Source organism: Oryctolagus cuniculus, chromosome 5, assembly GCF_964237555.1.
Source record: "Oryctolagus cuniculus chromosome 5, mOryCun1.1, whole genome shotgun sequence".
NCBI lineage: Eukaryota > Metazoa > Chordata > Mammalia > Lagomorpha > Leporidae > Oryctolagus > Oryctolagus cuniculus.
The window spans coordinates 148,173,635-148,196,670 of NC_091436.1; the positions used below are offsets into that span (position 1 = coordinate 148,173,635).

At 42.3% G+C, this 23,036-nt stretch overlaps 1 protein-coding gene across 3 annotated transcripts in view; it reads left to right on the forward strand.

Annotated features, from left to right (window-relative positions):
• Positions 1 to 23,036, forward strand: part of CDKAL1 (CDK5 regulatory subunit associated protein 1 like 1) — a 729,763-nt gene that overhangs the window by 319,319 nt on the left and 387,408 nt on the right. For all 3 annotated transcript variants that reach the window (XM_008262511.4, XM_051855824.2, XM_002714231.5), the window contains one exon: positions 15,513 to 15,616. In XM_008262511.4, coding sequence (XP_008260733.1) covers positions 15,513 to 15,616 — 104 coding nt within the window. The remainder of the gene's footprint in view (positions 1 to 15,512; positions 15,617 to 23,036) is intronic.

Genomic DNA, 23,036 nt, shown 5'->3' on the forward strand with positions numbered 1-23,036 from the left:
ACAGAGAGAGAGGTCTTCCGTCCACAGGTTCATCCTCAATTGGCCACAATAGCTGGAGCTATGCTGATCCAAAGTCAGGAGCTTCCTCCAGGGTTCTCACGTGGATACAGGGGCCCAAGGACTTGGGCCGTCATTCACTGCTTTCCCAGGACACAGCAGAGAACTGGATTGGAAGTGGAGCAGCAGGGACTCAATCCAGCACCCATATGGGATGCCAGCACTGCAGGTGGCAGCTTTACCTGCTATGCCACAGCACCAGCCCCTGCTCCATTTCCTAGCCAACTCCCTACTTGTGTGCCTGGGAAAGCAGTGGAAGATGGCCCAAGCCATTAGGACCCTGCACCCACGTGGGAGACCCGGAAGAAGTTCCTGGTCCTTAGCTTCAACCTGGCCCAGCCATTTGGAGAGTGAAGCAGCAGATGCAAGATATTCTCTCTCTCTCTCTCCCTCCCTCCCTCCCTCCTTCCCTCCCTCCATCCCTCCCCCCTCCCCCTTCTCTATAACTCTGCATTCCAAATAAACAAACCTTGAAAAAAAAAAGTCCGGCCAGCTAATGCACTTTGGAAAGCAGTGGGGGCTCACTTGGCTAATCCTCTGCCTGCGGCACCGGCACCCCAGGTTCTAGTCCTGGTTGGGGCGCCAGATTCTTTCCCGGTTGCTCCTCTTCTAGTCCAGCTCTCTGCTGTGGCCCGGGAGTGCAGTGGAGGATGGCCCAAGTGCTTGGGCCCTTTACCCGCATGGGAGACAAGGAGAAGCACCTGGCTCCTGCCTTCAGATCAGTGCGGTGCGCCGGCTGCAGTGGCCATTGAGGGGTGAACCAACGGTAAAGGAAGACCTTTCTCTCTGTCTCTCTCTCTCTCACTGTCCACTCTGCCTGTCAAAAAAATAAGTAAATAAAAATTTAAAAAAGTCATTTCTGCAAAGGATGAGACCAACTGTATAGTCCTTCCCTAAAGAACTGAAAGTTTTGGGCCGGCACTGTGGCATAGTGGGTAAAGCCTCTGCTTACAGTGCTGGCATCCCATATGGGCACCAGTTCGAGTCCCGGCTGCTCCACTTCTGATCCAGCTCTCTGCTATGGCCTGGGAAAGCAGAAGAAGATGGCCCAAGTACTTGGGCCCCTGCACTCACGTGGGAGACCTGGAAGAAGCTCCTGGCTCCTGGCTTCGGATTGGTGCAGCTCTGGCTGTTGTAGCCATCTAGGGAGTGAACCAGTGGATGGAAGGCCCCTCCCCTTCTTTCTTTCTCTCTCTCTACCTCTGCCTCTCTGTAGCTCTGCCTTTCTAATAAATAAATCTTAAAAACAAAAATTAAAAAAAAAAAAGAAAGGAACTTAAGATTGGGGGAATTTCACCATGTCAGTGCAGTCATTTACAGCATTAACGGAACAGAAATGGGTGCCCTTCAAAGACTTTTTAAGACCAGGAAACAAGTAGAAGTCAGATCCAAATCAGGACTGTAGGTGTATGCCTTGTGATTTCCATCAAAGCTCTCACATAGCTGTTCCTTGTTTGATGGGAGGGATGAGCGCGAGCATTGACATGGTGGGAATGGACTCGCTGTTAAAGCCTTTTTGGACATGGCTCTGGTAAAGCTTTGATGGACTTTTTAAAAAAAAACTCATCGTGTAAGTTGGTGTTATCTTTGGCCCTCCAGATGTTCAACAAGCAAAAGGCCTTGAGTATTGAAAAATCCTTGGCCATGACCTTTGCTCTTGACCAGTCTGCATTTGCCCTGACTGCATCCCGTCCACCTCTACTGGTAGCTATCACTTTGACTGTGCTTTGCCTTCAGGATCATATTGGTAAAGCCAGGTTGCATCTTCGGTTATAATTCTTTTTCTTTTCTTTCTTTTCTTTCTTTTTTTTTTTTTTTTTTTTTTTTTTTTTTTTTTTTTTGACAGGCAGAGTGGATAGTGAGAGAGAGAGACAGAGAGAAAGGTCTTCCTTTTGCCGTTGGTTCACCCTCCAATGGCCGCCGTGCTGCGGCCGGTGCACCGCGCTGATCCGATGGCAGGAGCCAGGATCCAGGTGCTTTTCCTGGTCTCCCATGGGGTGCAGGGCCCAAGCACTTGGGCCATCCTCCACTGCACTCCCTGGCCACAGCAGAGAGCTGGCCTGGAAGAGGGGCAACCAGGACAGAATCCGGCGCCCTGACCTGGACTAGAACCTGGTGTGCTGGCGTCGCTAGGTGGAGGATTAGCCTAGTGAGCCGCGGCGCCGGCCCGGTTATAATTCTCAAGTGCTTCAGGATTTTGATGACACTTGCTGAAAATGTCCATTCAAAACTCGATTCCTTTCTGCAGCTGATGTGGGCATAACACTTGTGGTGCACATTGATCAGAAAGTGTGCTCCACTTTAATTTTTTGGTCAGGGTTGTGTAAGCTGCACGACTTGAGATATCTATGGTGTTGACTGTTGTCTCTGCATTTATTTTTAGTTCTCTTCAGTTAGGACACAAACAAAATTATTTTTTTCCTAGCAAATTGTCATGGATAGTCTGCCTATGTGGGCTTCATCTTCTGCACCCTCTCATCCCTTCTTAAAATGAGTTATCCGTTTGTAAACTGTTGATTTTTTTGGGGGGTATTGTCTGCATAAACTTTTTGTAAAAAATCAGTGATTTCACCATTCTTCCAAACATGTGTCAGCAGAAACTGAATGTTTGTTTTCCTCAGTTTTAGTGGAATTCAGGTTCTGATAAGGCTCTTTTCAAAGCTGACCTCTTAACCTTCTTAATGCCTCGGACTAGATCCTCTTCAGACATGCTACAACAAGTAGGTATGAGTATTTTGGTGCAAAAAATTCTTGAAATCCATCCATAATTTTTCATTATACACATTTCCTAGGAACACTAGGAGGACTCCCTCATATTCTTTCGTGTCCCATTTGAGTTCTTTAATTGGCAGATTTCCTCCACTTGAGGTGTCTTTTTCCCTTTTCCATCTCTCAATGTTTTTGAAAACAGCATGGTTCTTTATGAACAATTGAATTCTATATTTAATATGGGTAGTTTTTTAAAAGATTATTTATTTGAAAGACAGAGTTATAGCGAGAGAGTGAGAGACAGAGAGACAGAGAGGTCGTCCATCTGCTGGTTCACTCTCCAAATGGCCACAATGGCTGGAGCCAGGAGCTGCTTCTTGTTCTCCCATGCGAGTTCCGAGGCCCAGACACTTGGGCCATCTTCTATTGCTTTCTCAGGTTATAGCAGAGCTGGGTAGGAAGTGAAGGAGCAGGGTCCAGTCGGCACCCATATGGAATGCTGGCACTGCAGGCAGCAGCTTTACCCACTACACCAGGGCGCTGGCCCCAGTAGGGGTAGTTTTTATCACTCCTTCTGCAAATCGCAATAAAGAAAGAAAGATTGTTATTGAATCAATAGGGATTCTTGAAATCAGTCAAAGGAAGAAGGTGTGATGTGTATGAGGAAGAAAATAAACTGAACTATTTTGCACCTGAGACCACAGTGGGCAAAACTTTCTTCCACAGAAGTTGGGCCGGCCACCTTGAACATCAGTTAATTCTAGAGAAGGGCTTAGTACTTCCCTCATTTCATCTCTCTCATAAGTGATGTTTTGTCCTAGCCCTGCTTTAGGGAGTAATCTCCGAAAGGCAGAGACAGGCAGTTGAATTTTACTTAAATTATTATAATGTGAATTAAAATTGCAGTCCTCCAATTCAGAGAATTTGTTGAAATTAAAATAATGGGTAATTGCATAAATGCCCAGGAGTTACTTTTCCAATTCAATTTAAATACCTCATGTCTCTTTGTTATTTAATTACTCACACAATATTTGACCCAAACAATTTATTTTCCCACACAGGTTAGAAATCTGTCTGAATTTAACTTTCTAGCTTCAACATCCTTGGGATATAAGATTTTTTTCCACTTTTCCCAGGATGTTTTGACCAGTGTTAGAACAATACCTTTTATCCCAGGCGCCAAAATATGGTACCTGTTAGACGTTATGGAACTAGCTTCAACCAGTGTTTCCTGTGAGATTTCACCTCGGTAGACGTCAGCTTCTAGAGCCCCTAAGGAAACAAAAACAATAGCTCCCCTCGCTGATAACTCCTTTACTTTTAGACTCACTCTTCAGACTTTTGGTTGGTATATTTAGTGTGTGGCTTAGTTAGATCTTCAGGTTAACTCCTAGCTAAGTCTTTGAAGAGATCACTTCTCCCATGTTAACCTTTAGAATATTTTCAAGTGTAGCTTTATTTGTGCTTAGTTTGATAGCAGATGAATGTAGACTGTTAACTCACAAGAAATAAATATTCTTTGTAGTATTACCATCAAATAAATTTGACTTTAACACAAAAGAATGCAGTGATGTTCCCTTCCTCTCTCCCTCTCTTTCCCTTTCTCCTTTCCTTTCCTTTTTCTTTTCTTTTTTGTATCTAAAATTGCTTTATTTTTTCTGTTTTTTTTTTTTTTTTCACCAGAAACCTTTTATTTAAGATATACAAACTTCATGCATTTCATAAATACAACTTTAGGAACATAGTGATTCTTCTCAGCATACCCACCCTCCCTCCTCCATGTCTACCCTTCTTCCTCCTCCCTCTCCTATTTCCGTTCTTATTTTTTTACTAAGATCTATTTTCAATTAGTGCTATACAGAGAAAATTAACTCTATACTATGTAAAGAGTTCAACAAATAGTATGAAAAAAAAGTTCCTCAACAGTTTTTTAGATTTCTCGTTTGATCTCTTCTATGACTCACTGTTCATTCAGGAGAATGTTGTTCAGTCTCCATGTGTTTACATATGTTCTAGAGATTCCTGAGTTGTTGATTTTCAGCTTCATTCCATTTTGGTCAGAGAACATGCATGGTATGATTTTGATTTTTTATTTTTAAATTTGCTGAGACTCGCTTTATGGTCTTGCCTGTGTTCTGTCCTAGAGAAAGTTCCATATGCTGGTGAGAAGAATGTGTATTCTGCAAATGTGGGGTGAAAAGTTCTGTAGATATCCACTAGATCCGTTTCTGATTGATCTGTCATTGCTGAAAGTGGAGCATTGAAGTTCCCTATTACTATTGTATTTGAGTCTGTGTCTCACTTTAGATCCATTAACATTTATTTTAAATAGCCAGGTGCCCTGTAATTAGGTGTGTATATATTTATTATATTACATCTTTCTGCTGAATTTATCCCTTAATCATTGCATAGTGCCCTTCTTTGGCTTTTTTTTTAACAGTTTTTATGTTAAAGTTTATGTTGTCTATTACTAGGATGCCTGTACCAGCTCTATTTTGATTTCTGTTGGCATAGAATGTCTTTTTCCTTCCTTTCACTTTTGTCTGTGTGTACCTTTGTTGGTGATAGGTGTTTCTTGTAGGCAACAAATAGATGGGTTTTGTTGGTTTTGTATTTGCAATCAGCTAGTCTGTGTCTTTTAACTGGAGCATTGAGGCCATTTACAATCAAGGTGACTATTGATAAGTAACGACTTGGCCCTGCCATTTTTCCACAAATATTCGTATTGTTTACTTTAGAGTTTTATATTTTTCTGGGAGATTTTCTGCCTTTTCCTTCCTTTATAGTGATGACTGTGTTTCTGTGTCTCTGTGTGTGGATCCTTAAAGATCATTTGTTAGGCTGGACGGGTGGTGACAAATTCTTTCAATTTGTTATGGAAGGTCTTTATTTCACCTTCATAAATGAGAACTTTGCAGGGTGTAGAGTTCTTGGTTTACAGTTTTTTTCTCTTAACACTTGGGATATATCTCGCTATTCTCTCCTTGCCTGTATGGTTTCTGATAAGTTATCTATGAGTCTAATTGGAGATCCTCTGAGAGTAATCTGGCATTTTTCTGGCACATATTTTAGAATCTTTTCTTTTAGTCTTACTATAGAGAGTTTGAATACAATGTGTGCTGGTGAAGATCTGTGCTGGTCATGTCTGTTAGGAGTTCTGTGTGCTTCCTATACTTGGACGTCCCCTTCTTTTTACCATTTAAAGAAGTTTTTTGTAATTACTTCACTAAAAAGTAGGCCTTCTAATCCATTATCTCTTTCCACGCCTCCAGGAACTCCTAATACTGGTATTTTGGGTTGTTCGGTAGTGTCCCATAGATATCCAGCACTGTTTTTTAGTTTTCTGAGTTTTTTTTTTTTTTAAATCTGACTGTACAATTTCCAGAGATTTGTCTTCTAACTCGGATATTCTTTCTTCTGCCTCACTAATTCTGTTGTTAAGGCTTTCGACTGCATTTTTTATTTGTTTTTAATTGAATTCTTCATTTCCAATATTTTGTTTTGATTTCTCTTTAAAATTTCAATTTCATGAGTAGAATTTTCTTTCATGTTATTTACTGCTTTCATTAGTTCGTGGATTTGCTTCTGATTACTTCTAAGTAACCCTACGATCAGTTTTTTTGTATTCGTTTCTGGCATTTCATAAATCTTCATTTTCACATTCTAGTACTGAAGGTTGTTGTGTTCCTTTGGGGGCATCTTGTTGTAGCTTATTCTTATTTCTTGACTGGCTGCATTTATTTTTAGTCATTTTTGGAGACACTTATTGGTTTATATTTTTTCCCTGTGATGGCTTTTATGTTGTACTTTGCCTCTGTGGATAGTGGAGTGTCTGCTTTTCCAGTGAATACCCTGAGGCATGAGCTGGGTGTGGCTGGGGAGCTCTGTTCAGTACTGCAGGGTGACAGGCATGTCCAAGGTCATTCCCAAATTGGGTGTGGTAAATCTCCTCTTTTTTTTTTTTTTTTTCCCCAGTCAGAGGGAAGGTTTGTTCAGCTCTATTGGCCTAGTCTCACGCTCACCTCCTTGCCTCAAAGGAGACCAGTGCCTGGAGACTAGCCCCAGTTGGTATAGTATTCGTCCACTCTGCCACAAGAACCACACAAAGGATCCGTGCATTCCTCAGCACAGATCGTGCAGCGAGGACTCTCACCAGGGAATCAGGGAGCCCTGAGTGTGTGGAGCCACCCGCAGTGACTGCCTGAAGATCCAACCACGGCCATTGCCCTCACATACACAGTGTTTTCACAGTCCCAGCATACAAGGCTCTCACAGTCATGAGCACCCAGGCCCCTGTCAGTTCTCCCAGCCAGACTTAGGCCTCTCCTCTTGGCTGGTTGCTGGGTGCATGGCCATGAGCTGGCGTAGCTGTTGTATATTTCCAAAATGGTGCATGCCTGCTTTCGGCTAGTTACAGGACATGGGTGAAAGGAAAGGCCACCACAAAATGCACCAAACACCAGAATAAGGGACAAGGTTTATTGTCGGGTGGGGAAACCCAACAGGTTTCCTCCCCGTGCACGAGAGAACAGCAGCCTGTACTGGGAGAATAGGTCTTAGATAGCTTTGCAGAGGTAAGAAGTGGGAGCCGCAAATCTGGTTGCGGGGTGTGGAGCTGACGCTTGTGATTGGGCTATTTGGTCACCTGACTTCTAGTAAGCCAGGCTAGGCTTAGGAAGACAGCATCATTTTACTGACATGCCCCCCTTTTGTTTTTTATAAAGCAAGTTATATGGGATTACATTGGCCCAAAAGTCCAGGAGGGGTGGAGTGACGATGATCTATCTACTAGAGCTGCTTCCTGCTGACATGAGGTGATGTCTAAAGTAGTGATGTCCTGAGTGGGGAGCCGAGTACATCCCAGTAGTATCATTTGGTTGACTGCCTGATTGGTGAAGGCTTTGGTTTGTTCCATTATCACCTCCTGTTAAACACTGCTAGTGAGGTGATTTGGCCTTGGAGACCTCAGATGAGATCAGCTGGGGTCTCAATGGACCTAGTGACCTCTTATAACTGTTGGAGTTGTTTTGAGTTGGTTGGTCTAGAAAACGTAGTGGCCCAAAGCAGTTTCTGAGATCACTACTCAGGAGAGGGAGGTTGTGAAGCTGATCCCAACCAAGACTGGGAGAAGGGCTGCTCATCTCTTGTGACTAGAGGGGTTTGTCTGTAGAAAAATTCTCACAATTTGGAAGTCCGGTGTGTGGATGGAGATTGCAGAACGTTTGGTGGTGAAGAAGGAGGTCTGGGGTTGAGTTTTGTGGTTGGCAGAAATCCAGAATCCCAACACTGCTCAGGTAAAGCAAAGTTGATGGGAAAACCTGGACCCGAGTCACGGCACCAATGAAAGGAAACGCCACCACAAAACACACTGAACACTGGAATAAGGGAAAAGGTTTATTGTAGGGTGGGGGAAGCCCGACAGGCTTCCTTCCCTAGCCTGTACTGGGAGAATAGCTCTTATATAGCTTAGCAGAGGTAAGGAAGTGGGAGTGGCAAATCCCATTAGGGTAGGGGTGGAGCTGACACTTGTGATTGGGCTATTTGGTTACCTGACTTCTAGTAAGCTAGGCTGGGCTTAGGAAGATGGCACCATTTTACTAACAATGGGTGGTGGGTCATTGGAGAGAGAGAAGTGTGCCCCCACTTATTATTTTTTTCCTCTCAGTTGTTAGGTACACTGTCCCCCACAGGGTTCTAACCCGGACTCACGCCAGGCTCTTCCCACAGCTTTATCGCCAATGACTTGGGCTGCTGCAGTCTGGTCTCACCTCACTCTGCAAAGCTGATGCTGCGGTCCTTGGCTGCTGGGATCCAGAGTTGGACGTGTCCACACGCTCCTCACAGATCCACGGTGTCCCTCTAATTTGTGTGGAGTTTCCTCTGCTGTTTTTCCCCTAACTGTTCCCTGAGATTACAGTCTCTCCACTGTTTTCAAACTATCTTTCCTTAGGCTAGAGCAGTAAGCACCCTCCCTATTCCACCATCTCTCTCTCTGTCTCTGTCTCTCTCTCTCTTTCTTCCTCTTCCTTCCTCTTCTCGTTTTTGAGATAGCTTTTTAAATTACATTAAAAGTCAAAGGCTTAATGCTTAACCTAATAATAAGTTTTACAAGTAGAAAGCAAAAAGACCTTAGTTTAGTGGGACTATAAGCAAGAGCTGTAAACAATAATAATTAGGAAATTTGACCATTTCACCCATATACAGTAAATTTTTAAGTAATCACAGACCATTAAAACTATGGTTCTATAGCATTCTTAACCATTGGTTTGAAAAAGACATAAAAGATTGACAAAACTATGTTTGCAACAATATACACAGGCATTTCATTTTTTTTTTTTCCAATTTAAATTTTGGCACCCACATATCAGGGAGAACGTGCAGTATTTGTCTTTCTGTGCCTGGCTTATATATTATTTTTAAAAGCATACTTGCTAGTGCTCTTTTAGCTTTCCAATCTATAGTATAGATGTCCTCAGTTTACAGTGATGTGATTGCAGTTCTTCACTTAATTATCATGGTGGGAAAGCGACATTCGTTTAGTAGAAGTAGAAATTGCGCTTAGAACTTGAAATCTGCACCTTTTCCTGGATTATTTCCAGGTGTTGCTGTTATATGTGTGGGACTCCCAGGGAGCAGACTTCTAGCTACAAATAGGATGCTGAAAATCCAGCTAGAATCATCACGTCTGCTTATGTCTCCATTACTTGATACATTAACTGATCCTGGTTCATATTCTGTTAGAGAAAACCACTGTCTTGTTGTTTCTTCTGTACCCCTTCAGTTATGAAGATTATAAAGAAATGTAAAAAAGAAGTAACTTGGGTAGATGTTAAAAGATCATCTGTAGCAATTGTTTCTGCCGACTTTGATGGATTTTTGCTGGTTTCTGGTGAAATAAGATAAATAAGGATGGTATGGTGAGTTTTTCATGAATATATGTATATGTTGAGCCTTTATGATGACACTCCTCGTATTTTGATGTGAAAGTAAACTACTTATGAAAATAATGCTAACACCAGGTAGTTTTTTTTTTTTTAATATCACCAGTTAGCAAAATAAGAAATTGGTACTGAATGTTGTGCCTATTTGTGTGTGTGTGTGTGTGTGTGTGTGTCTTTTAAATATCTTGGTCTTTGACATACCAAGGCCTGCAAACTACTGATGACAGTTTTAAAAATAATTAACATTGAAAATAGATGGCATTTGACGGCTACTTGTCCCCTTTGATTTCTGTTGTTGGCTGTCTCTCTGGCATGGTATACAGTTGTCATGTGTTTATATACTGTCTCGGGCTCCTGATCGTGCAGTTGTGGTCTCTAAGCTTTAGTTTCCTGTTGCCAGCTTCCTGAATTCTAAGACAACAGTCTTAGTGCTTTTGTCTGGCAAGATCCCTGTTCCGGCTGCAAACCTTCTACATTCCTGGCTCCCTTTCCCTACCTTGTATTTTACTGAATACCTTTCTGCTCAACAGACCTTCTAGATGTGTAGCCAAAACGTCTGGTCCATCGTGACATCACTAATAGCTTTGGGTATTCTAATAGCATACAGGGTGCTGTGTTAAATGCTACAGCAGATAGCAAAATGAGTAAGATATACACCTGTTCCCTAAGTAAATTATATAGCAAGAGTATCAAGCACTCGATCGTGTATTCTTTGATCAAGTAAGTGTTTCTTAAGTGTATAATCAGTGATAAAGGAATTTCAGATAATATTGGTTGTGTCTTTGACTTTGCTGTTAGTGTAATTTTGGGCAAGTTACACTAATCTTTTTAAGCCCCAATTTTCTCCATGAAAGGGAGGGATAATAATATTTATATCAAGCTTCTTATGAGGATAGATGAAACAGTTAATGTAAAAGTGCATAATTGATTGTTTGGCAAGCATCTTTTCCTATTATTAGCCACTCCTCCCCCTCACTGTGATTTTAAAGTTTGTGATGATTGTTAGAAGGATTCTTGGTTGATTGTGATAAAGATCAGCTTGCAGGAAAAAGGAATGAAAAACATGTAGGGAGTTAAAATGTACTGGAACAACTTTTTGAATAGCACGTAGCTAATGGTGAGAAAAGACGAGAAAATATAGATACAATTGTTTTAATTTAGGATGAATGGTACAATGCAAAAGGAGAGAGACTCCGGAGTGGGCACAGCGCAAGACAGTGGTGCTAATTACTAGTAAGAAGTTGGAGTTAGGACAGAAGATTGGGTCTGTAATTAAGGGAAGGGATTCCTTTTAGGTGGGAGAAGTTCTGTCCACAGAAAACTTTAAAAATTTAGGGTTTTGGGACTATACCCTGCAAGTTTTCCTAGTATGCCATTATTCTTTGTTTGTCCAGGATTTTAACCTTAGCAAACAGATATTATATTATCACTTGAAGTTCTAGTCAGATTCTGATGATACGAATATCTTCTGTAATGTTTTGAAAGATCAGAAGGTTCGTACTTTTCTAGAAAAACTTTCAAAACCAAGGTGAAGACTCACAGGAGGCTATATTTAGCAGTCAGGTCTGGAATAGTCTACCTTGTGTTAACTTTTTGTTTCATGGGATTTTATTTTTTTCTTTGCTTGGTTAGGCTTCAATATAGAAGTGGCTTGATCACAATAGGGTTTTCCCAAGGTTCAGCTGCTCTTAGGGGCATGTTATTTTGTAATATTTGAAGTTTTGCGATACTCTATCAGTTAATAGAAAATAAATAAGAATTGGGGCAGGCATTTGGTATAGAAATTGCCACTTGGGATGCCCATATCCCATAGGCAAGAGCCTGGTTGGAGTCCTGGTCCTCCACTTCCATTCCCACTCCCTGCTAAACTGCACTCTGGAAGGTGGAGGGTGGTGTCTCAAATATGTGGCTGCCTGCCATCCGTGTGAGAGACCTGAGCTGAGTTCCAGGCTCCTGGCTTTGACCTGGCTCAGCCCTGGCTATTTGTGGGCATTTGGGGATGGGAGATACCTCTCCCTCTATCTCTTTTCACTCTGCCTTTCAAATAAAACTTAAATAAATAACAATTTAAAAACTGATATTCTGCCGTAGTTGCCTTTTAAGACTCCCAGGGTGTTACTGTGCAATGAAGTACTTAACCCCCCTGTGCTCCGGAGGTTTCAGGTCTTTCTCGGCCTGTGGCCAGGTTACTGAGATCAGGAGGTGTGGTGTGCAGGCTTTATCTCTGCCTCACAGCAGCCTGGGTCCTTCAGGAGTTTCTGTCTCCCTTCCGTTTCAGCAGGTATCCCATTTTGGTTTTGGCTTTCACCAGTCAACCTTAAAAGATCTTTTGTTCTGAGACATCCAAAGAATGAAAGAGAGAAAAGCACAGTTCACATACGCAGCTTCATACACAGGACAAGTACCGGCCACATCTTGGAATGTGCACCGTCTGTAGCTTTGTATCTTGTGCTGAATGATTTCCTGTCTTACTATTTGCTTTGATATATAGCTAGGAAGTCTGACACACATTTACCGTGGGAGGTGGTTCGGAATGGAAACACCATGGAGTTTGAAATTTTGACAAGCCTGGATTTAAGTCTCAGCTATTACGTGGCCTTGAGCAGTTTTTGGAGGTAGATTGTTGTCTGTAAGATGTAGGCAGTAGTGGGGAATGTTAGTAAAATGGTGCAGTCTTATCTATGGCACAGTGTATACCCTGGACACCATCCTCTGCTCTAGCTTTCACTGCCATTGCAAGAAGCAAGGTGACCAAATGGCCCTACCACAGGCTTCAGCTCCAACCCCACCCCAGTGGGATGCATTGGTCCCACTTCCCTACCCCCGGCAAAGATCTAACAGGACCTGTTTCCCCAACATGTGCTCTCTCTTTTTTTTTTTTTTTAAGATTTTATTTTATTTATTTTATTTGAAAGGCAGAGTTACAGAGAGGCAGAGCCACAGAGGGAGAGAGAGAGAGAGAGAGAGAGAGCGAGCATCTTCCATCTGCCTGTTAACTCCCCAGATGGCCACAACGGCCAGAGCTGCACCGATCTGAAGCCAGGAGCCAGGAGTTTCTTCCAGATCTCCCCTATGGGTGCAGGGGCTCAAGGACTTGGACCATCTTTTACTGCTTTCCTAGGCCATAGCAGAGAGCTGGATTGGAAGTGGAGCAGCCAGACTTGAGCCAGTACCCATATGGGATGCCGGCACTGCAGGCAGTGGCCCTACCCGCTGTGCCACAGTGCCCCCCCCCCCCCGTTTTTTTAATTAATTTATTTGGAAGTCAGTTACACACAGAGAGAAGGAGAGGCAGAGAGAGAGAGATAGGTCTTCCGTCCATTGGTTTACTCCCCAGTTGACCACAACAGCCGGAGCTGCGCCGATCCAAAGCCAGAAGCCAGGAGCTTCTGCTGGGTCTCCCACATGGATGCAGTGGCCTAAGGACTTGGGCCATCTTCTACTGCTTTCCCAGGGCATAGCAGAGAGCTGGATCAGAAGCGAAGCAGTTGGGACTCGAACCAGCACCCATATGGGATGATGGCACTGCAGGCAGCAGCTTTACCAGCTACGCCACAGTGCTGGCTCCGACATGCTCTCTCTCTTCATCTTTCTCTCGACTGCCCCCTCTTTCTCTCTAATTTGCCCCTTTCCTCCCGCCTGTCAGATTTCCCCTGTCAATAAACCCTTTCCCTTAAAAAAAAAAAAATATAAGTAGTAACCTAACTCTGGAAGGGTCAAATGAGATCATTAATGTAGGTAAAACATGTGTACATTTGTCACAGAGTATGATATTCAGTCTGGTCTGAATAAAAGTGAGTTTCCCTCCTAAGGACAGAACAACTGAAGAGTTTTTTCTGTCCCCTTGTTGCAAACAGGATGGGATTGTAAAGAGAAAGCTTAAGAACTCTATTCATGTGACCAAGGCCGCAGTTTATATTTATTAAAACAATATAGGCCGGCGCCGCGGCTCACTAGGCTAATCCTCCGCCTAGCGGCGCCGGCACACCGGGTTCTAGTCCCGGTCGGGGCGCCGGATTCTGTCCCGGTTGCCCCTCTTCCAGGCCAGCCCTCTGCTGTGGCCAGGGAGTGCAGTGGAGGATGGCCCAGGTGCTTGGGCCCTGCACCCCATGGGAGACCAGGAAAAGCACCTGGCTCCTGGCTCCTGCCATCGGATCAGCGCGGTGCGCCGGCCGCAGCGCGCCGGCCGCGGCGGCCATTGGAGGGTGAACCAACGGCAAAGGAAGACCTTTCTCTCTGTCTCTCTCTCTCACTGTCCACTCTGCCTGTCAAAAAAAAAAAAAAAAAAAAACAATATAAATTGCTTAGGTGGAAGAGTTAGCAATTTAAGATCATGTTGTTGGTTAAAACAGTGACACACGATTTCACAATGAATATATTACTTGACTTGCGGGTTCCACGAGAAAATGATCAAAAACTAAGCATTGCACATTTGACTGCTGCATACACTGATTGTATATACTTTAAAGTCATGTATTAACAAAATCTCACGTTGGTCAGGTTCAGTGATTGAAGGTTCACTTTTTCTTGGTATGAAATTTTCAAACACTCATTTGAATATTGAATTGTATTTTAAAAACCTTGCTACCCAGTATAGCAATTGAATCACTTTTGAGATCTTCCTATTTGTTGTGTTCAGTGTTGTTGTGACTTATATTTTGGGCATAGGACTCTTATTTTATTGTATGAAATTTATTTAAATTATATTTAAAATTATAATAACAATTATTATAATAGTAGACTCTAGCACATTTCAGTTTTGAAAAGATAATTCTTATTGTGTCTAAAACCTATTGGGAAAGACCTCTTTTTTTAAATTTTTTAAAGCTAATGCTGTCATTCTACTTCTTTAATTTGATTAATAGAATCCCAGAACACACTCACTGGATGTGTTTTAATACTTCTTTTTTTGGCCGGTGCCGCAGCTCAATAGGCTAATCCTCTGCCTGCAGCGCTGGCACCCCAGGTTCTAGTCCCGGTCGGGGCGCCAGATTCTGTCCCGGTTGCTCCTCTTCCAGTCCAGCTCTCTGCTGTGGCCCAGGAGTACAGTGAGGATGGCCCAAGTCCTTGGGCCCTGCACCTGCATGGGAGACCAGGAGGAAGCACCTGGCTCCTGACTTCGGATCAGCGCGGTGCGCTGGCCGCAGCGGCCATTGCAGGGTGAACCAATGGAAAAGGAAGACCTCTCTCTCTCTCTCTCTCTCTCTCTCTGTCTCTCTCTCTCTCTCACTGTCCACTCTGCCTGTCAAACAAACAAACAAACTGCTTTTTTCAGATCTGAAAGAGTGAAAAATCATTTCAGAAAATTTCTAAGGGTGTGTTTTCCTGTGAGAATGCCATGTGGCCTGTTTATTCTCACATCATTAGTTTTAAGTTAAAGAAGTCTGTTTCATCATGTCCGAGTTTGATATACAGAAAAGCGGTACTGCAATTTTCTAGCTTTAGGGGGCCAAAGAAATGTCAGTGGTTTACAAAAAAAAAATCAAAAAACAATAATGTGAGATTTGAGTTTCTTCAGATTAGTCATTAAAAGCCTTTATAAACTTGGTTCCTTTTGGACATGTGTCCTGAAGATAACATGTGATTTGTACAGCCTGAATAGTGGAAGTTTGAAACAACAATAGATTTCTGGGGTTAGTGGAAATAAAGTAAATATGAAACATGGTAGATATTTATTTTTTGTATGTATCATACAAATTAAGCAAATGTTACTAATAGCACTACCAAGCATGTCTGGGGATCTCCCTTTGTTAAATACACGCGCTCTGTAATCCTGATCCTTATTTATTGCTCTCACTTCAACAGGTGTCTCAACGCTTGTACCTACTGCAAAACTAAACATGCCAGAGGAAATTTGGCCAGTTATCCGATTGATGAACTTGTAGATAGAGCCAAACAGTCTTTTCAAGGTAAGAATTCCTCAAATTATGTGTGAAATTGATCTTTTTAATAAATTATAAGTAATACTTCACTTTAGATGCCTTTAGAGTTCTGAGGAATTTACAAATATTTCAGCTTGCCTACAAGAAGATGTTATTGATTTAACCACTCAAATTTTATTGATATCAATTATTCTTCGTTTACTGCTCTTGCATTTTCTTATCTCGTAAGTGACATATTTCAAACTTCACCACCCATCTCTGGACTCCATGGAAAAGGAAAAAAATATGTAAAGGAAAACCTATGAGCCTTTGATAATTGTTAACATTTCTGTGAGCTGAGTCGGTACTCAGATCACTCTTTCTCCTTGGTCAGTTTTTGACCACTAGGAAGTGAAGCAGATGGGGGTTTCCAGGGATCTTGATGGAGAAGGTAGATTTCCCTTCAGCAACGGGGGAGGCCGCCTCTGAAGGAGGACCAGAGTGGTCCTGGTGGGAGTGCTCATGAGAATGCGCTCTGTGAGGGGTGGCCAGCTCCTGAGTCATCACTTGCTGGAAACTGATTGTCTGGGTGTCTCTTACATTGTGAGCGTTATCTTACATGTGAGTCACACTTGTGTTGACGTGGACTTCCTTTTTTCTCTGTTTATCATCTGTGCATACAACAGTGGTGTGTTTTTACACCCAACATGAGATAATCTGTTGTGTCATCATCTTGTGGGTTCACAGCTATTGGCAGTGCACTTTTCCTCTCCGCGGGCCTCTTGGAGTGCTATTTTTAGTAGGTCAGACCCTGAATCTCAGAGAGTATAAATTCCAAACACATTTAGTCTGCCTAAAGCTTTTATCAATATGAATTTGGAACTTTCCTTTTAATAGAAAGAAGCATACCTTTCGTTGATTTATGGATGCCTCTCAACAATATTTTTCTTTTATATTCTTAGTTCAGTTCTGTCTTCCATTTACATTCTACTAGGGTTGAAAGAGAAGCAAAGGAAACTCACTGACTCTTGTCATCGTTTTCTTTTTAGAGCAAGGCTTCTGTTTCATCTGAGGAAAAGCCTGGATAGCTGTCTTTCCTAGAAGATAATTACGTTAAGTGTTTTCCAAAGGGGCACAGATTTGCACAGCAACATACTGTTTTTTGAAAACCTGCTGTCTTTGCTACTATTCTCTCTCTCTCTCTTTTTTTTTTTTTTTTTTTTTTTTTATAGAGTTAGACAGTGAGAGAGAGGGAGAGAAAGGTCTTCCTTCCGTTGGTTCACCCCCTAAATGGCCGCTACAGCAGGCACTGCGCCGATCCGAAGCCAGAAGCCAGGTGCTTCCTCCAGGTCTCCCATGCAGGTGCAGGGCCCAAGGACTTGGGCCATCCTCCATTGCCTTCCCGGGCCACAGCAGAGAGCTGGACTGGAAGAGGAGGAACTAGGACTAGAACCTGGCCCATACATGATGCGGAGGATTAACCAAGTGAGCCATGGCGCCAGTCCTTACTGCCATTCTTAATTGGTGCTTGACTTCTCTATCTGTTGGATAATGGGAATATAAAATGTGTGTGTGTGTGTGTGTATACTACATGCAGCAAATTAGAAGACACGCAAATTATTTTTTCAATTATGCATTTTTAAATTTTTTTTTTTATTTTCATTTTATTTGAAAAGCAGAGAAACAGAGAGTGATCTTCCATCTCTTGATTTTACTCCTCAATTGCCCACAGCAGGTAGGGCTAGACCTAGCCAAAGCCAGAACCCCTGAACCCAATCTGTGTGTCCCAAGGGGATGGCAGGGATCCAGATACTTGAACCATTGCCACTGCCTCCCAGGGTGTGCATTAGCAAGAAGCTAGAATGTAAGTGGAGGAGCACAGACTCAAAACAGTCACTTTAATATAGGATATGGGATTTGGTTGTCATAAACGGAGTCTTTTTTTTCCCCCTAAGATTTATTTATTTATTTATTTATTTATTTATTTATTTTCTTTGAAAGCCAGAGTTGGGGCGGTGGGGGGAGGGCAGAGACAGAGAATCTTCTATCCACTGGGTCACTCCCTAGATGGCTGCAATGACCGGGGCTGGGTGAGGCCGAAGCCAGTAGCCTGGTGCTTCCTCCAGGTCTCCCATGTGGGTGGCAGAGGCCCTAGCACTTGGACCGTCTTTTGATGCTTTCCCAGCACATTTGCAGGGACCTGGATTTGAAGTAGAACAGGCAGGACTGGAATCAGTGTCCATATGGGGTGCCAGCATTGCAGGCAGCAGCTTTAACCACTACACCACAATGCTACCCCCATTCCCCACATGGAGTATTAATTGCAAAGACCTGCCTCTTACCTATGCTTTCTAAGTAAAACTTCATTTAACTTTAAAATATCTCCTGTTTAATTTTACTTGAAAATTTATTTGAAAAATAAAGCTATAAATCACAAGTAGGCAGTAGAAGTGTTTTCTTCACACCTTCATGTCTGAACTTACCTGATGATGCTAACATTTGGTTGTTGTTGCTTCATGGCTTTATATGAGAGAGAAGACAGAAACATGGTTTTTATAAACCAATTACAGGATTTTCCCAAAGACAGCCAATGTAACTCACGTTCCTCTAGAAATGCCCTCTGAGCAAGAGGTGCAGAGAGTAGCTTCTGTAGATCTTTTGTTATTAGTTAATGTTGTCATATCCAAGGGCGTTGGGCTGAGTGATTTGAGCTGAGTGACTCAAAGAAGAATTAGCAGAAATGGAGTGGCTGTCTATGGAAGAAGTGTTAGAGGGTGACTGTCAGCAGCAGCACATATATATTTGTGTTTTTGTTCCCCATCAGGAGTGTTTCTGGTGTGTAGTGTTTCTGGAGGCTTTGTTGTCTGTGTATCAGAGTTGAAACTGAAGCCCGGTTTTGGGACTGGTGAGCTCACTTGATTGATTCGTGTTTCTGTTACTAAAGGATTGAGGTCACAGCTTGCTGGTTGAGTCAGTGTGCTCAGGAAAACGCTAAGTGGTTAAGTATTTGGTGTTCTTTGCTATAGGTGGCATTTGGATCGGAAGCAGTGCTCTGTTGCCTACCGGCTGCATGATCAGAACAGGGTGTCTCATCTCTGCAAGCCTGGGTTTTCTCACCACTGTAACATCTTCTGTTGTTTGTGTATGAATTTGAGATAACCTGTGACATATTTGGCCATGTCAGTATTGTGAAGAACACATGTTACTTAAACTGAAGGAATTTAAATTAAATCCAGACGTCTCGCTTTGGGTGAGAATATTAGAACATGCTTAATGATGATAATCAAGGATAGGTTTTGTTTGCTTCCAAAATACATGTTTTATGAAAAATTTCTCTGTGATAGAAACCTTTTAGTAGGACAGCTACATTTTATTTTGTAAATTTGAGAAATGCAGATTCATGCTAAAGATGACCTTACAACCTGTTTCCACCATAGGGAATATCAACCTGGAAGCTCATATTTTAAATACATTGAATTCGTAGAATTCTTTTTTTTTTTTTTTTAAAGATTTATTTATTTATTTGAAGGCAAAGCTACAGAGAGACAGAGGCAGAGAGAGAGAGAAGGAGACAGGTCTTCCATCCTCTGGTTCACTCCCCAGATTGCTGCAATGGCCAGAGCTGCGCCAATCCAGAGCCAGGAGTCAGCAGCTTCTTTGGGGTCTCCCACATGGGTGCAGGGGACCAAGGACTTGGGCCCAGGCCATTGCACAGAGCTTGATTAGAAGTAGAGTAGCTGGGACTTGAACCAGCGCTCATAAGGGATGCCAGCACTTTGCCAGCTACACCACAGTGCTGGCAGCTTTATCAGCTACACCACAGATCCGGCCTCAGTGGTATTTTTTGTCTATAAAAGACTTTGGAGGGGCCGATGCTGTGGCTCACTTGGTTAATCCTCTGCTTGTGGCACTGGCATCCCATATGGGCGCCAAGTTCTAGTCCCGGTTGCTCCTCTTCCAGTCCAGCTCTCTGCTGTGGCCCAGGAAGGCAATGGAGGATGGCCCAAGTGCTTGGACCCTGCACCCACATGGGAGACCAGGAAGAAGCACCTCGCTCCTGGCTTCGGATCGGCGCAGCGCCAGCTGTAGCAGCCCTTTAGGGGTGAAGCAACAGAAGAAAGACCTTTCTCTCTGTCTGTCTGTAACTCTACCTGTCAAATAAAAAAAAAAAGACTTTGCAATTTTAGTGATCATGTAGATTGCCTCAGTTTGAGCTTTAAATTGTGAAAGATAATTATAAATGTTAATACAACAGAAAACCCTGTTTTCATATTTCTGTGACTTGCATATTTAGTTTTTTTTTAAAGATTTATTTTATTTATTTGGAAGACAGAGTTAGAAAGGTAGAGCCAGAGAGAGAGGGAGAGAGGTCTTTCATCCACTGGTTTACTCCCCAAATTGCCAGAGCAGCCAGAGCTGAGTTGATTTGAAGCCAAGAACTTCTTCTGGGTCTCACGTGGCTGCAGCGGCCCAAGGACTTGGGCCATCTTCCACTGCTTTCCCAGGCCACAGCAGAGAGCTGGATCAGAAGAAGAGCACCTGAGACTTGAACTGGCGCCCATATGGGATGCCTGCACTTGAGGCCAGGGCTTGAACCCACTGTGCCACAGCGCCAGCCCTGCATATTTAATTTTTAATAATTGGGATGTTAGGAATATGTTTTGTTCCAGAAACCATTAATTTCTGTATTGTACCATAATTAGATTGGCTTTTCTGTAATGAAAAACAAACATAGTTCTATGAAAAGTTACTTTAAAACGGCAAGTTTATGCACTACCACTAAATTTTAGTTCTATGGTCAAAGCCACTCTGCTGGTAGAAGTTAGCTTTCTCATCATTCAAGTGACATTTCCTTTCTTTCCTCAATTTAAGAAAACAAGAACATTTTAATGTATTTGAGAGACAGAGAAAGAGAAGAGAGAGAATGAGAGCACTATTTGCTGGCTCACTCTTTAGGTGACCACAGAGCTGGGACTGGATTGGGTCTGGAGATAGGAAGTGGGAGCTCAGCCAGGTTCTCCTATGTGGGTTTTAGGATCCAACTATTCCAGACATCACCTGCTACCTCCCAGGGTCTGTGTTAGTGCGAGGCTGGAATTAGGAGCCAAAGCCACATATTGAGTCCATGTACTCTGATAAGCAAAGGGGTATGGGTGTCTTAATCAGTTTTTTAACTGCTAGGCCAAACACTTGTCCGTTTATCATCATCGTTGTCGTCATCACTATCATTTTTTTGGAAGGGGTTCTTTTGGTTTATTTTTATTTTTTTAATTTTATTTAAGTTATACAAGTTTCATGTATTTCATATATACAGATTTAGGAACCTAGTGTTACTTCCCCCCACCCTCCCTCATGCTTATGTTCCAAACCTTCCTCCTCCTCCCTCTTCCATTGCCACTGTTAATTTTTACAAAGATCTATTTTTAGTTTACTTAGTGATCATATAGTTAACCCTACACTAAGTAAAAGAGTACAAGAAATAGTATGAAGAAAAAAAAATCACTGTTCCTCAGTGGAAGAGACAAAGACTGTAAACAATCATCAGATGTCAGAATGTCCATTTCACTCCAGTACATCAAATTTTAGGTACTCGGTTACCTCAGATCAGGGAAAACCTATGGCAACTCGAAAACTGATCGTAGAATGGAGATTGACACAGACTGGGTAGCATATGATAGAATATACAATAAGGCCACAATTTTTTTGTGAATAGCATGCTTATCAAACATTTTCTGTTTATAAAATTTTTGTTTTTTGTCTAATAAATGAAGTGAAACTTAGGGCTAACCCGAAGGTAAAGATGTAGTGGGAAGAGATTTAAAAGTAATCGTGAAACATTCTGAAGGCAAAAGTTTTCCCTAATTGCTAAAAGTGAGTTGCTTGTGCTTTCAGTTTTCAAAAATTGAGACAGAAATCTTACTTTTTTTTTAAAGATTTATTTATTTACTTGAAAATCAGAGTCACATGGAGAGAGAAGGAGAGGCAGATCGAGAAAGAGGTCTTCCATCTGTTGGTTCACTCCTCTGTTGCCCCCAATGGCCAGAGCTGCACTCATCTGATGCCAGGAGCCAGGTGCTTCCTCCAGGTCTCCCATGTGGGTGCAGGGGCCCAAGCACTTGGGCCATCTTCTACTGCTTTCCCAGGCCATGGCAGAGAGCTGGATCAGAGCAGCTGGGACTCCAACTGGCGCCCATATGAGATGCTAACACTGCAGGCGGTGGCTTTACTCACCATGCTACAGCACTGGCCCCGTTAACTTTTGATGAATAACATTAGAATAAAATTTTAAAATATTTTTAAATAGAAACTTTAGTTTCTCTTAAATGATGTGCACTCACACATATAAGAGGACCTGAAAATCTTTGTGAGAAAATGGAATTAAAAGAAAAGTTTATTTAGTTGCCATCACATTTTTAAATCCATGCATAGTTTTTCATGATACCCAAGTTCCATGAGTTTTTTGAAGTCCCCTCATGTAAATGGATTTCAGAATTGTTTTGTACAAATAAACTTATTTTGTAATTTCCTTTTTCCATGAATTTTTCAAAGCATCTTTGTGTGTGTGTGTGTGTGTGTGTGTGTGAGAGAGAGAGAGAGAGAGAGAGAGAGAGAATATGTGGAGAATGTGTTTAATTGATTTCCTAGCTTTTTTTTTTTTTTTTTTCTCACTTAACCTAGTCCTCTCTGGATGTTTTCATCGACTGTTTTTACCTTCGCTGTGTGCCTTTCATTTTTATGGCTAGTTCTGCCTGCTGAGTGTAGGATGTACCAGGCACTTCTGTTTGTCATGCCGTGTTCCTAGGAACTGCCGAGAATCCTTCCCTCTTCCTTCCTCACCTCTGCTGAGATACAGGTTTTAAAAATTCCTGGCATTAACTGTGTGTGGGTGTTGGGGTTGTTGGCTTTGACATGGTTGCATTTTAGATATCTAGAAAAACATGTCAAGCAGTGCCCAGGACTTTGTTGGGGCCAGGATGAATTTCCAAGCTAGTGTTTTCCAGGATATTTGTATTGATTTTTCTCTAGCAGCTAATCAATCAGTTTCAGTTGTGCAAGTGCTGGAGCAGCCCTTTTTAAGTGTGCTGGGTGAGTGGTGTGGAAATGCCTTCCACTGCTGTCTCTGGAATCAAAATGTAGAGATGATGGATGAGCTGTTTTCATAGCCATCGCAGGCTTTTCTAGATCTCATTTGTGTGTTGCTACTTTTTTTTTTCTCCCTCATAAATTTGAAAAGCTCCCGCAAGATAAGCAGCATAAACCGGTTATGAAAAGGTAAAATGAATTAAAATGAGCCAGGAGGAAATTTCTTGATGCCTAGTGATTTCAGTATTAGTGTTGGAATTTTTTTTTAAATGTATTCTTCATTTCAAGACTCGCAGTGGTACTGCCCATTGTGTATAAGATTAATCATGAAATGAACCTGAAAAGCAGTGCTTTCTACCCCCCCTTGACTTGGAATGAATACGAG